This window comes from Octopus sinensis, linkage group LG19, assembly GCF_006345805.1.
Source record: "Octopus sinensis linkage group LG19, ASM634580v1, whole genome shotgun sequence".
NCBI classification, from domain to species: domain Eukaryota; kingdom Metazoa; phylum Mollusca; class Cephalopoda; order Octopoda; family Octopodidae; genus Octopus; species Octopus sinensis.
This window is the reverse complement of record NC_043015.1, coordinates 28,503,342-28,519,582: the sequence shown is the minus strand read 5'-3', so window position 1 is coordinate 28,519,582 and position 16,241 is coordinate 28,503,342. Positions and strand designations below refer to the sequence as shown.

Sequence of the window (16,241 nt, the reverse complement as noted above, 5' to 3'; positions counted from 1 at the left end):
TGTAGAAGCCTGGATTTTCTAGTATTTTTCATATTATGTGTGGAGTTCCATCATCTTTCAGCTGCCATACATGGCTGACTAAGGATATAATAATAATAATGAAATTATTGTATACAGTGCTCAGGTGCACCACAACCTGTCAGAAAGTGTGTATAGAGTATATGCAGTAATGTACAAATGTCTGGAAAGCGAACAATGCATGAGTCAGATACATGCTTGTATGTGTATGGAGGGGAGAAAATCAGGTGTAGTGTTGGTGAATCTTAGAGAGCATGGAAGTTTTGAAGGATGCAGTGCTCCGACAACTAACAACTGATGCTGGCAGTTTGTTCCATGGTTCAGCAACTCTCAGCGTGAAAAAATGTTTCCTAAAGTCATGGGAGCTGTGCTGTTTTCTGACTTTGTAAATATGTCCACAGGTGTTAGACAGGTGGAGTTTGTAAAGGTGCTCGGAGTTATTGTTAGTAAGATGGTTAATAATTTTATGGGTGTCTGTGTATATATATATAATACTTGTCAAAAGTGCATATAAAGCATATGCAGTAATGTACAAATGTCTGGAAAGTGAACAGTGTATGAGTCAGATACATGCTTGTGTGTGTATGGAGGGGAGAGAATCAGGTGTAGTGTTGGCGAATCTCAGGAAGCATGGAAGTTTTGAAGGATGCAGTGCTCCAACAACTAACAACTGATGCCAGCAGTTTGTTCCATGCTTCAGCAACTCTCAGCGTGAAAAAATGTTTCCTAAAGTCATGGGAGCTGTGCTGTTTTCTGACTTTGTAAATATGTCCACGAGTGTTAGACGGGGGGGAGTTTGAAAAGGTGCTCAGAGTTATTGTTTGTACGATGCTTGATAATTTTATGGGTGTCTGCCAAGTAACATATGTCCAGAAATGTCCAGGATGTAACATATCTCCAGAAAAAGGATCTGTGGTTAGAGAGGTGCTGGTTGAACATGTTACCAGGACATCTGAAGTATTTCCACGTGTGAATGTTGGCGATGCTGTTTCTGCTGACGTTGACACTGCGACACTACTGCTACCACTCTTGCTGGTGTGGGTGTTGTTGGTGTTGGTGCTGCCTCCTACACCAGTATTAATGGCACCAACACCAATGCCAGCTTTAATAACATTGACACCAACAACACCAGCAGAAACAACAGCAGTAGCAGCAGCATCAACATCAGCAGAGAGAGTGTTGCCAACACCTGCACACAGAGACACATCAGATGTTCCAGTAACATGTTCAAACAGCACCTCTCCGACCACAGGTCCTCTTTCAGGATCCCAGAAAGGAGATATGCTACATCCTTAGGCAGCCATGTATGGCAGCTGAGAGATGATGGAACTCCATATATATCATGGAAGATCCTTGAAAATCCTACATAAATGGGACCAAGCATTGTAAACTGTGCATAGTTGAATGGACGAGGATATTAAAGGACTCCCTCGATCCAGAGAATATCCTAACTCCAGGACAGAAGTCTCCAGACCCTACTTGCACTTCAGGAAATTTCTGCAGGCATCCTAGGTTCCACACACTAACAGGGTCAGTTACAAATAGCAGTCAAAGGGAGACAAACCTTTGTTGTTGACAGAGTTAGGAAGTCTTTTCTTCTTCGATTTTCTAGGGAGCCCACTTGCTAGAGAGACCATAGGCAAACAGGTTTAGGGTCTGAGGAAACACTGAAAAGCTAAGCATTCTATGGACATTAAAAACAGGGTACCCCATAGACTGGCCATATCTAACTTCATTGATATATATAAAACCATCGTTATTTAATGTCTGTCATCTCTGCTGGCATGGGGTGAACAGTTCAACAGGATCTGACAAGCCAAAGGACTACATTGACCTCCAGTATCTGCCTTGGTATGGTTTCTACTGTTGGGTGTCCATCCTAACACCAACCACTTTACAGAGTGTATTGGGTGCTGTTTTTATGATGCTGGCACAAGTAAGGTTAGAAAGTAACATGAAATATAGTGCCTTGCTCAAGAATACAACACACAGCCTTGCCCAGGAATCAAACTCACTACCTCATGATTGTGAGCCTGACACTCTAACCACTGAGCCATGCCCCTTTACATGTCACTATCAAATATCCATTAAAGGCAATGGAATGATACAGTTATGAGAGCAACAAAAAAAATGCCTTACCATTCTGCTACTTTAAATTCTGAAATCAAATCTTGTTAAAGTAAACTTTGCTTTTCATCTCTCTGGGGTCGATAAAATATCGTACCTACCAGTCACGTACATAGGTCTATATTATTAGCAGTTCCCTTTTCCTAAATTTAAGGTTTTGTGCCTATGTAAGAAATCAGTATTAAATATCCATTTGCCTTCATTATACAACAGTTTTCTCAATAGAAATATATATTTCTCTTTCAGTCAAATAACAAACTGAAGGAGATATATTTCACTCAGAAGGAGGGTGGCCATCTTTTATCAATCGGTGAAGATTTGGATTTGTACAAGTTGGATATAGAAAACAACTACTTCCATTTGTTCTGCTACCAAGCTGAAATAGTAAGTTCTTCTTTGGTTCATTTTTAAGCCTTCTAAAAGAATAATAAAAGAGAATCTATAGCCACCACTTACAAGGAAGGGATCTTGTCGGTAACTAAAAAATTTTAAACTTCGTATACTGGTAGAATGTGTTTATAAAACATCTTTTTCTCTTGGCTTTATTGAGAAAATTCTATAAGTTTGTAAGATATTTGTTGTGTTTTTTCTTCAATTTCTGCAATTTCAACCAATCAAATACGTCCAATGAGGTAAACAACATTCTGTGCCGTATGAATATGTCCCTCGTTTAAAATACAGATTGGGTTTATTTACATTTGTGAAGAAAAAAAAGATACCCTTCCCCCCACCCCTAACCCTAACCCTAAAACAGATTGAAATGCAATAGAAATTAGATCCAGACCTAGATCAAGCTAGACGCTGCAGTGGTCAGTCAATTACTGGGTCTTCCATAAAAACAATTCTACTCTTTGAATAGAAAGGACATCTTCTCGGGGTTAGAGGAATTTATGAAGACATTGCATTGTCAAGTAATCTGTAGCGTTAAGCTTATGAGATATGGATTAAACCTTGGATAACATGCCTGTGTAATATTAGCTACATTCCCCATAGAATATTGCTCCAAAGTGTGTGTGTGTGAGCATGTGTGTGTGTGCATGCATGCGTGCATACAATATATATATTATTCCTTCCTTAGTTGTCTTTCCTTCTCTTGCCCTTGGTCTCTTTCCTTCCCTATTTTTCAAATTTGCAATATTTCATGTGTCCAACCCTGCCACCTGACCTCTCAACCCACAACCTTCAGGATGGGCATATTCAATCATTCATTCATGTTGATTATAACCTTACTTTAAACTGCTGTCTTCCTACTAACATCTATTTCACCGTGCTACCTCCGCTCACACTCTCTTACTCTCATTAACATTCATTTCTTCATACTACTCAAAATTTATTTATTCACAGCATTATCAGTAAATATTTCATCTCTTTCCAATAAAAGATTCTCCTCAAAATGATAGATTTTTTTTTTTCCTCTTAGAAAAATAATTCATTTCATCATCATCATCATCATCATCATCGTTTAACATCCGCTTTCCATGCTAGCATGGGTTGGACGATTTTGACTGAGGGCTGGTGAACCAGATGGCTGCACCAGGCTCCAATCTTGATCTGGCAGAGTTTCTACAGCTGGATGTCCTTCCTAACGCCAACCACTCCAAGAGTGTAGTGGGTGCTTTTTACGTGCCTCTGGCACGGGGGCCAGTCAGGTGGTACTGGCAATGACCTCGCTCGAATCTTATTACATGTGCCACCGGCACAGGTGCCAGTGAAGCGACGTTGGTAACGATCACGCTCGAATGGTGCCCTTTTACGTGCCACGGGTACGGAAGCCAGTTGGCTGCTCTGGCAATGATCACACTCGGATGGTGCTCTTGGCATCCTACTAAGCACAGGCATAAGTGTCAAGTGAAATTTTGTATTTATTATATACTTACACAAACCCTCACTAGTTTCTTCAGATTCCGTTGTTCCACTTAGAACCATACAGAATTTAGAACCCTATTCAAAAACACAAGGAGATATCTAAATCAGATATAAACACATGATTCATGATATCACCCCAATCGTTGTTTTACTGTTTTTGCTACTCTCCTTATTGGAAATGTATTTAATAAACATAAAAATGCATAGAATATATGTCTTAGTAATATAAAATTCATCACTGATTATTTCAATATAGAATTTTCATTTCGTTATGTTAACCAATCAATAAATTATATTCTGCAATGTTTTGTTCTTTGTCTGAAAGGCATTTGCTCAAGGCCAGTATGATATTGCATATAGCCACATACAATCAGCGAAAGATATGCTTGCATTATTCCCCAAGGAGGTAAGATATTTCAGTTATTTTATAGATTAATACAAAGTCAAAGTTATATAATAAAACAAAAACTTGTTTACTATTAGACATTTATATTCCTTATTCATAGATTGTATATTTTATTTATTTTGCTTAAACTTTTTTTCAGTTAATCATTAGTTTGTTTCATAAATATTGTTTCAAACTTTGGCGCAAGGTCAGTAATTTCTGAGAAGGGGTTAAGTCAATTACGTCGACTGGTACTTTATTTTATTGCCAGCAAAAGCATGAAAAGCAAAGTTGATCTCAGTAGCATTTGAACTCAAAATATAAAGAACTGGAAGAAATGTGGCTAAACATATTGTCCACTGTACTAACAATTCTACCAGATTACTGCCTTAGTGTCTTCATTAATATTGATTTCATATTTTGGCACAAGGCCTGCAAGTTTGGGGAAGGAATAAGTGAATTACATTGACACCAGTGCTCAACTGGTACTTATTCTTTTCTACTCTAGGCACAGGGCCCGAAATTTTTTGGGGGGAGGGGGCCAGTCGATTAGAGCGACCCCAGTATGCAACTGGTACTTAATTTATCAACCCTGAAAGGATGAAAGGCGAAGTCGACCTTGGCGGAATTTGAACTCAGAAGGTAACGGCAGGCGAAATACCTATTTCTTTACTACCTACAAGGGGCTAAACATAGAGGGGACAAACAAGGACAGACATAGGTATTAAGTTGATTACATCGACCCCAGTGCGTAACTGGTACTTAATTTATCGACCCCGAAAAGATGAAAGGCAAAATCAACCTCGGCGGAATTTGAACTCAGAATGTAAAGACAGACGAAATACCACTAAGCATTTCGCCTGGTGTGCTAACAATTCTGCCAGCTTGCCGCCTTAACTGTTACTTATTCTAGCAACCCTGAAAGGATGAATGACAAAGTTGACCTCAGGGCAATTAGAACTCAGAATGTAAAGACAGACAAAATGCAGCTAAACATTTTTCCCAGCGTGTTAACAATGCTGCCAACTCACAGCCTTAGTTTACTCTTTTACTTGTTTCAGTCATTTGACTGTGGTCATACTGGAGCACCGCCTTTTTTAGTCAAGCAAATTGTCCCGAGGACTTATTCTTTGTAAGCCTAGTACTTATTCTAACGGTCTCTTTTGCCAAACCGCAAAGTTACGGGGACGTAAACACACCAGCATCAGTTGTCAAGCGATGTTGGAGGGACAAACACAGACACACTAAGATACATATATATACATATATATATATATATATATATATACATATATACGACAGGCTTCTTTCAGTTTCCGTCTACCAAATCCACTCACAAGGCTTTGATCAGCCTAAGGCTATAGTAGAAGACACTTGCCCAAGGTGCCACACAGTGGGACTGAACCCGGAACCATGTGGCTTGTAAGCAAGCTACTTATCACACAGCCACTCCTAGTTTCTTCATCAATATTAATTATTGATATAACATAACACATAAGGTGGAGAGCTCGCAGAATCATTAGCATGCTGGGCAATATGCTTAGCGGCATTTCGTATGTCTTTATGTTCTGAGTTCAAATTCTACCAAGGTCAAGTTTGCTTTTCTTCCTTTCAGGGTCAATGAAACAAGTACCAGTTGAGCACTGGGGTCGATGTAATCAACTAGCCCTACCTCTCCCCCCAAAATTTCAGGCTTGTACCTATAGTAGAAAAGATATAACATAACACATACTTCACAATTATTTGATAGACAATCTCACTTTAAATATTTATTTATTTAACTAAATTGTTATTGTAGTTAGTTTAATGTATATATATCATTATATATCATACTTAAATCATCATCATCGTTTAACGTCTGTTTTCCGTGCTAGCATGGGTTGGATGGTTCAACCCAGATCTGGGAAGCCAGGAGGCTGCACCAGGCTCCAGTCTGATCTGGCAGTGTTTCTACAGCTGGATGCCCTTCCTAACGCCAACCACTCCTTGAGTGTAGTGGGTGCTTTTTACGTGCCACTGGCAAAGGTGCCAGGGGAGGCTGGCAGCAGCCACGATCTGTTGGTGCTTTTTATGTGCCACCGGCACACAAGCCAGTCAATGCGGCGCTGGCATCGGCCACGTTCAGATGGTGCTTTTTAAGTGCCACCGGCATAGGTATCACAACTACAATTTCCATTTGATATTTATTTATGTTGATGTTGATATACTTGACTCAATAGGTCTCCTCAAGCACAGCAGGTCATGTGCATCGGCACAGAAGCCAGTCAAGGCAACGCTGGCATTGCGTTAAATATATAAAAAAAATGTATTGCCATCAGTTACATTAATAAGGATTCAGTTATTTAATCAACTGAGTTTTCTGCTCTTCAAACAAGTGTGCAAATGGCTTTGCGTTCCATAGGCAAATGTACCCTTAATGTGATTCTCATGCGAAATCAACATGATATAGGGTATTACAAGGCCATCCCTTTAACTTACCAGTAAAATCCAAATAATGGACTTAAAAACAGTTTCCATCTGCCCAGTTTCACTTACAAGGCTTGGGATGAGCCAAGACTATGGTAAAAGGTGGCAAGCTAGCAGAAACGTTAGCACGCCACAAATTGCTTAGCAGTATTTTATCTGTCTCTATATTCTGAGTTCAAGTTCCGCCGAGGTCGACTTTGCCTTTCATCCTTTCAGGGTCAATAGATTAAGCACCAGTTACACACTGAGGTCGATGTAATCAACCTAATCCCTTTGTCTGTCCTTGTTTGTCCTCTCTGTGTTCAGCCCCTTGTGGGCAATAAAGAAATAAGACTATGGTAAAAGTCACTTGTCCAAAATGCCACACAATGGAATGGAACCTTGGGCCTGGTTATTGTGAAGTGAACAACTTAACCAGTCATATACACTACACCCCCAGCGCAGATATGATAGTAGACTAAATTATTGTGTACATTCAAAACTGTTACCATTCTAGGATTTATATCAATTTCTAATTAAAAGAAAACTTGCAAATCTATTTTAGTTTCGTCTCTGGTTTTCAAGATTCTTGATGTGAATTCATGTATTGAAGCAAATTTTGTTGAGAATTCAAATCTATAAACAATGAAAGTGAGAATATGTGATGCTCATGATTTTCTAAAAGCACCAACCTCATTCTCTTCTTCTATAAGTTTATGGCTTTGTTCTGAAATTAAAAGCTGATAGATAATTAAAATATTAACAATTCTGATAGGAACCATTCTAAAAATTACATAAATTTTATATATTTTGATTAATACTTATTAAGCAATATTACTTTTCAGAATGGCTTCATATGTCAGTTATGTTACAATTTTGGTGTAGAATTATTCCGAAAGAAATATTTTGATGAGTGTGTTTTGTGGTTGAGTTTAAGCCACGATATTGGAAAAGATAAAAAAGAAATATCTTCCACAGTACAGGTAAGATTTGAAAATTTCTGGCAACTCTTTCAATTTTTCAGGTATTTGCAACAAAGCTATTTTTTATTTGATTAAGAATAGATGTCAATTGATCAACTAAAATATTCTATGTGTTCACCATGTCTTATAATAATTCTGCTTGTCACTTTGTTACTTAGCCCACCTGTAACGCTTCCATATGATTAGTTGAAGTGGGGGGAGGAGGAGGATAAGGAGAGATGGTGGTGAGTGAAATGTGTAATTTTTTCAGTTTTGAACTAAGTATTTTTTCCTCCGTTACTTAGCCTGTCTGTAATGCTGATTAGTTGAAGAGAAAAAGAGGGTAAGGCAAAGAGTGAGAGTGTTGTGTCTATAAAATTGTACATAAAGTATATAAAGTGCATTAAGTAATGATTGTATTCTAATTTTCTTCACTTTTCAATGATTATCAGATGAGCAACTACCTTTTGTCACAGACACAACACTGGCTACAGTTTCAGGTTTTTTGGATAAAATTTGCAGAAATAACTCAATAAGTTTACCATTAATTCTGTGATGTATTCATGGGTCCTGCTAGTTAAAGATAAATCTTTTAATTGTATTAATTTGGTTTAGTAATATTTGTTTAGTAATTTTGGTTTAGTAATTTTTGTGGGGGTATTTATCTTTATTAATGAATGATTTGTATATCTTTAACCCTTTCGTTACTGTATTTCTGTTGAGATGCTCTGTGTTTCTTTCAAATAATTTTAAATATAACAAAGAATTTAGTAAAATAACTTAGTTATCATTAAGCTAGTGTTAGGAACATAAATTGTGACTAAGGTTTGGTGGAAGATTTTTAACTGAAAACTTATGAAAACAAGATATTTGTACTACAGAGCCAGAGCCGGTTTCAGCCGGGCTGGTAATGAAAGGGTTAAATTAATTATTATTATCTTTAAATCTTGTGGTGTTTTTTTCAGTCCTGTACCCTGAGGTTACTAGCTACTGCCTATTTGGAGTTCAAGACTATTGAATCAAATAAAAAAGCACTGAATGCCATCAATCTTGCCAACAATGTAAGTACCATAGATCAGTTCCTGTCTTTGAATGAAGTCTTGTAGTTATTGGATGTCTAAGAAGCTAATCATTCAAGGATGAGTGTATGCCTGCATGGATATACAAGTATGTGTGCATGGGTGTGCATGTGTATGCATGTGTAAGTTTGTGTATTTTGATATTTATATATATAAACATACATACATATATACATACATATATATATATATATATATATATATATATATATATATATCATCATCATCATCATCATCGTCGTTTAACGTCCGTTCTCCATGCTAGCATGGGTTGGACGGTTCGACCGGGGTTCTGGGAAGCCAGAAGGCTGCACCAGGCTCCAGTCTAATTTGGCAATGTTTCTACAGCTGGATGCCCTTCCTAACGCCAACCACTCCGTGAGTGTAGTCCAACCACTATATATATATATATATATATATATATATATATGTTAACACAGTTCTATATGTGCACGGGCATATGGCATAGGGGTTAAGCGTGCAGGCTACTAACCCCAAGATTCTGAGTTCGATTCCAGGCAGTGACCTGAATAATAATAATGATAATAATACTACTACTAATAATAATAATAATAACAGCAACAACAACATCGAAAAATACTTTAGGAATGAGAACCCAAGAAATTTCTCCAAGACACTTGATGAAGGCTGGAGGGTATATCAGCCGAAATGTCGTTAACAATGAACATGATGAGGACAAATATCCATCAATCATAAATAATGTAAATAATGTATGTTAACACACCTCGGTGTCACACAAATGGCACCTGTGCCAGTGGCATGTAAAAGCATCCATTACACTCTCAGAGTGGTTGGCATTAGGAAGGGTATCCAGCCATAGAAAACCATGCCAAATCAGACTGGACTCTTAGCGCAGCCTTCCAGCATGCCAGCCCAGTTAAACCATCCAACCCATGCCAACATGGGTTAAATGATGATGATGATGATGATATATTACTTTGTTTTGACTATTGAAAAGGTTGCAAGATGCAACAAAAATTTTAGGAAAATAGAAATAAAAAGTAAGTGGAAATTTTATCAGTGAGTATGTTACAAAATAAGGCACAAAAAGAAAACAGCTCTCCCCAGACACAACAGAATATGCTTCAACACATGAACTCACATAAAGAATCTTGCAAACCAAATCCAAAAACGAAAGGTATTCATCAGATTTTATTATTACTAATGTTAATAATATTTAAGGTAGCAAGCTGGCAGAATCATTAGCACACCTGGCAAAATGTTTAGCTGGAATTTCATCCATGTTTATGGTCTGAGTTTAGATTCTGCCAGGGTCGACTTTGCCTTTCAACCTTCTGGGGTTAATAAAATAAGGACCAGTTGAACACTGGGGTCGATGTAATCAACTTATCCCCTACCCCTGAACTGGCTAGCCTTCTGCCAAAATGTGAAATCAATAATAATGAAATTGAAAAGCTTGCTTTACAAACCACACAGTTTCGTATTCAGTCTTCTTCCGTTTTTTTTTTTGTCTTTTGTTGGTGGATGATAATATTTCTAAGTTTTACGATTTCAGCTGCATAATCACCATCTGGGAATCCTTCTGAAATTGAGAATATTATTACTAGATACTGAAACTGGAGACGAGACTATCAGAAACAGTAAGATATATAATATCTTTGAGACAATAATTACTATTTCTTTATGATATGGAATGTGTGTGCTCGCGCATTTGTGTGTGTGTGTGAGTGCATATACATATATATATATATATGTGTGTGTGTGTGTGTGTGTGTGTGTATGTATGTATATATATATATATATATACAGGATGCCATGATAGATCGTTAGCTCCTACACGCATTTTTTTCTCTCCTTGTTTTTTTTCTGTGTATCTTTCTGTCAAAGAGCATAGGCTCGAAACGTAAAAGACTTTTTTCTATTCCTGAGCACTATACTAATACATTTGTTTGTTTGTATTCCACCTACCTTCATCGTTTGTTTATTTTCATAAACTTTCCCTTTATATATATATATATATGTATGTATATGTGTGTGTGTGTGTGTATATATATATATATACTCTTTTACTCTTTTACTTGTTTCAGTCATTTTGACTGCGGCCATGCTGGAGCACCGCCTTTAATCGAGCAACTCGACCCCGGGACTTATTCTTTTGTAAGCCCAGTACTTATTCTATCGGTCTCTTTTGCTGAACCGCTAAGTAACGGGGACATAAACACACCAGCATCGGTTGTCAAGCAATGCTAGGGGGACAAACACAGACACACAAATATATACATACACAAACATACATATATATATATATATATACACATATATACGACAGGCTTCTTTCAGTTTCCGTCTACCAAATCCACTCACAAGGCTTTGGTCGGCCCGAGGCTATAGTAGAAGACACTTGCCCAAGGTGCCACGCAATGGGACTGAACCCGGAACCATGTGGTTGGTAAACAAGCTACTTACCACACAGCCACTCCTGTGCCTATATATATATGTTTGCTTTTATGCATAAATTATACCCTATGCATTTCAATATCTAACATTTATTTTATTTGTATTGAACAAAAATTTCCTATTAAAACTTTTATAGGCATTGTATCTGATCCTTAGTAATATCAATTGTTTGTTTTTTCAGCCATTGAAAGTTTATACAACCATCAAGAATTTAGTGTATCTATTGGTTTACAAAGCTGTCACTTGTTGACCAATTCAAACAGGTTAATAACATTTTTATTCATATTTATATATCATTTTCTAAATTATATAATTATATATCTTCATTGTTTATTAGCACCATAGATGTTTCTTCAGTAGCAAACTTTAGACAGTTTGTAGAAATACCTTGGTGAAGAACTCCAGCAATTTCTTAAATCTCTTATGAACTGTTCCTTGCTTATTTAAACCTCTTCAGTTCTTGGATTAATTCACAGAGAGAATCGGGAGTCATATGCATTGAAAAGCTTTTTTATGTAATAAACCATAAGTTTTCAGCATTAAGTTTTGAATGTTATTTTTGTTGAAGTTGACTGAGAGAGTGGAATGCTTAGACAGAAATATTTTATTTAGCAATGCTAAAAGGCATAGTGTTGGTCACTCTGTCAACATACATGTTGACAGAGTGACCAACACAGAAACTCAACTATGTATCTTTAAACACCAGAGAGACTCTCTTAACTCAGAAAGTCTTATTGCTTTGTTAGCAACCAGCTTGAACTCTCTGAAGAAGAACTTTAATAAACTTTAAGAAAAACACACATAAATATATACATATATTTAATCATGCTTTCCGTAAACTTTTAAACAGATATTTCTGTTATTTTCCATGCATAAAAATTCTAAATCAGCTACAACTATAAATAGTTTGTCTCTTGCTCATTTTTCCATACCATTTATAGATATTTCTGCATCATTTATAAACACAGTGTACATTAGATATTAATTTTAATTCAGTTCATGTTATTTCAATACCCACCACCACCACCACAACCATCACCACCGCCACTGCCACTACTACTATTACTACTACTACTACTAATAATAATAATAATAATAATAATAATAATAACTAGCAGTATCGCCCAGTGTTGCTCGGGTTTGTAAGGGAAATAGCTATATAAGCATTTTTAGAGAGTTATAGCCAAAAAAATAGCAAAAAAATGCATTAAAAATGGAAAAAAAATTATGGTAAATTTTTTTTTAAATCGTTGACTCATCGTAGACATTTTTAGAGAGTTACTTCCCTTATATAATAGCGAAAAAATGCATTAAAATGGAAAAAAATTATGGTAAATTTTTTTTTAAATCGTAGACTCATCATAGATGCGCACTAATACCCAGAAGGGCTCGATATGAATCACGACTATAAGATACCCAGTTTTGGTTAAACTGCACCGCAAAATGTGGGAGTAGTTAGGAATCTAAATCGTAGGAGACAGACACACAATTTCACTTTTATATATAAAGATGATAATAATAATAATAATAATAATAATAATAATAATAATAATAATAATGATAATAATAATAATAGTAATAATTGTTTTTACTGTAGGCACAAGACCTGAAAAGTTTGGGAAGGGGATAGTCGATTATGTCAACACCAGTGCGTGACTGGTACTTATTTCATCAACCCCGAAAGGATGAAAGGCAAAGTCGACCTCAGCAGAATTTGAACTCAGAACGTTGCAGCAGATGAAATGCCGTTGTGCCTTTCGCCTGGCATGCTAGCAATATAATAATCTTTTCTACTATAGGCACAAGGCCCGAAATTTTGGGGGAGGAAGCCAGTCGATTAGATCGACTCCTACATAACTGGTACTTAATTTATCTACCCCGAAAGGATGAAAGGCAAAGTCGACCTTGGCGGAATTTGAACTCAGAACATAATAGCAGACGAAATACCACTAAGCATTTTGCCCGGCGTGCTAACGTTACTGCCAGCTCACCGCCTAATAATAATAATAATAATCCTTTCTACAATAGGCACAAAACCTGAAATTTTGGGAGAGGGGACCGGTTGATTTGATCGACCCCAGTGCGTAACTGGTGCCTATTTAATCGACCCCGAAAGGATGAAAGGCAAAGTCGACCTCGGCAGAATTTGAACTCAGAACATAACAGCAGACGAAATATCGCGAAGCATTTCACCCGGCGTGCTAACGATTCTGCCAGCTCGCCACCCTGATTAACTGGTACTTAATTTATTGACCCCAAAAGGACGAAAAACAAGGTCAACATTGGCTACACTTGAACTCAGAATGTAGCAACAGGTAAAATACCGCCAAGCATTTCGTCCAGCAAGCTAACAATTCTGCCAGCTCATTACCTTAATAATAATAATAATAATAATAATAATAATAATAATAATAATAATAATAATAATAAATCTTTACTACCCACAAGGGGCTAAACATAGAGGGGACAAACAAAAGGATTAAGTCGATTACATCGACCCCAGTGCGTAACTGGTACTTAATTTATCGACCCCGAAAGGATGAAAGGCAAAGTCGACCTCAGCGGAATTTGAACTCAGAATGTAGCGGCAGACGAAATACCTATTTCTTTATTACCCACAAGCGGCTAAACATAGAGGGGACAAACAAGGACAGACATAGGTATTAAGTCGATTACATCGACCCCCCAGTGCGTAACTGGTACTTAATTTACACAGAGAGGACAAACAAGGACAGACAAACGGATTAAGTCGATTATATCGACTCCAGTGCGTAACTGGTACTTAATTTATCGACCCCCGAAAGGATGAAAGGCAAAGTCGACCTCGGCGGAATTTGAACTCACAACATAACGGCAGATGAAATACCTCTAAGCATTTCGCCCGGCATGCTAACGTTTCTGCCAGCTCAATAATAATAATAGTGTCGTTGATGGGAAAGCTGCTTTCAATCTCGGCACTGTAAAACATGAAAAAGATTATTTTGTGTTTTCCACTTGAATTATGGCTTGGGTTTGATATTTTTTGTCACCTAAAGTTAATTTATTTTTAGTGAGGTGTTCCATTTTGTTCAATCTCTTCACCAATGGGTATTTGATAAATTTTAAATTTTGTTATAAAAATTGTCAGTTTTTTTGTTTTTTTTTTTGACAAGTCAAAAAAGAAAGCAAGGATCCCTTTGGAGAAATAAAAATATTCTCCAGGGACAAATATAACACACTGGAAGTAAAAAGTGTGCCTAATTAAAACAAAGAGAGAGAGAGAGATGTGGAGAGACGAATGTGTCAAGTGCCTCTGCTTAATGAGTAATAGTAGTGTTGTTTCTGGAACAAAAGCAGATGACATCAGAGAGGAGAGAAAAAATTTTTCACTGTTGTCTGCTTTGAATTATTTCACTGAATACTGAAGGAAAAAAAAAATCAACAACAACACTGACAAGAGCAATAATGAAAAAAGGTGACACAACAAACGTGAGTTTATTCAACTTCTACAAAGGTTTCCCAAGTTTGACACCATCTAAATCAAATAGCAGCATTAGCAACAGAAAAATAGCAACGCTTTTACTGCTTTAACCACTTCCATAGCAATGAAAGCCAGCAGTATCACCAACATTAATAATTCCATCACTACCACAACCACAACCACAACACCACAACTAAATATTGGATTTTCCGGAAAGTTTGTGTCGATTTATAGTAGCTTACCCTTTCGACTTATTTTAGAACATGGTCGAGTCCATAAAATAGGATTTCACTACACCTCCATTTAGAGCACAATTTAAGCTATCTTTTCGTGGAAAAAGGTTTATGTTCCTATAACCTGTGTTAATTCTGTAACCCTTTGAAATGGAAGATAAGAAAGTTTTGGGAACCAGACAAAAATTGCTTTGGGAACCAGACAAAAATTGCTGCAGCTTGGCTGGGATGTGTTACCCCACCCTCCATATTCACCAGATATTGCACCTTCAGATTTCTGCTCATTCAAGTCTCTGCAGAATAGTCTTAATGGTAAAAATTTCAATTCCTTGGATGACGTAAAAAGATACCTTGATGAATTCTTTGCCATGAACCCACCTCAATTCTGGGAAGAGGGTATTTTCAAGTTAAAGGAAAGATGGAGACGCATTGTGCAACAAAATGGTTCATAATTGGTTGATTAAAAATGTAATGGCAAGTATTTATCGACCTTTTTCTTTCCTTTAAAAATCGGCACAAACTTTCTGGACAACACAATACAACGATGTTGTCTCAAACTGTTCAGTTATACCAGTAGATACTGCAGAAAGGACTATTATTATTATTATTATTATTATTATTATCATTCAGTAGTATATTTTTTATATCGTGCTTTCACTTCACTACCGAGCGCAGCTCTGTGTGTCTTGGGTATGTGCTGTGATTTGTTGTGATGCTCTGGTGGTTACTGTATGGAAAGTGTTCTGCGTAGGATGTGTGTAGTGCCCAGTAATGCAATTTTCTGTATGTTATATGTGTTTGTAAGTCCTGGTGTTTTTGTTATGTATTTGTCTGAATATTTTTTTATCATGCCTAATGCACCTATTATGATAGGAATTGTTTCTGTTTTTAGATTCCACATTCTGGTTACCTCTATTTCCAGGTCTTTGTATTTTGAAAGTTTCCCCATTTCTTTTAGAGACACGTTGTCATCCGCTGGTATTGATACATCAATTAGAAAACATTTTTTTTCTTCATGATCTCTGACAACTATATCTGGTCTGTTGGCCTTAATTTCTCTATCTGTGTGTATTGGCATATCCCAGAGTATGATTGCTTTCTCATTTTCTGTGACCTCTTCTGGTGTGTGCCTATACCATCTTTTTTCTGTTGTTATTCCATAATGTTGGTATAGGTTCCAGTGTATATAGGTCTCAACTCTGTCATGTCTGTGAATATATTCCTTCT

The 16,241-nt window shown here is 36.9% G+C and overlaps 1 protein-coding gene across 1 annotated transcript in view; it reads left to right on the top strand.

Moving 5' to 3' along the window:
• LOC115222024 (testis-expressed protein 11-like) overlaps positions 1–16,241 on the top strand; it is a 59,233-nt gene that overhangs the window by 12,792 nt on the left and 30,200 nt on the right. The window contains exons 6-11 of the mRNA XM_036511259.1: positions 2,392–2,529; positions 4,337–4,417; positions 7,687–7,824; positions 8,769–8,864; positions 10,420–10,504; positions 11,503–11,584. Coding sequence (XP_036367152.1) covers positions 2,392–2,529; positions 4,337–4,417; positions 7,687–7,824; positions 8,769–8,864; positions 10,420–10,504; positions 11,503–11,584 — 620 coding nt within the window. The remainder of the gene's footprint in view (positions 1–2,391; positions 2,530–4,336; positions 4,418–7,686; positions 7,825–8,768; positions 8,865–10,419; positions 10,505–11,502; positions 11,585–16,241) is intronic.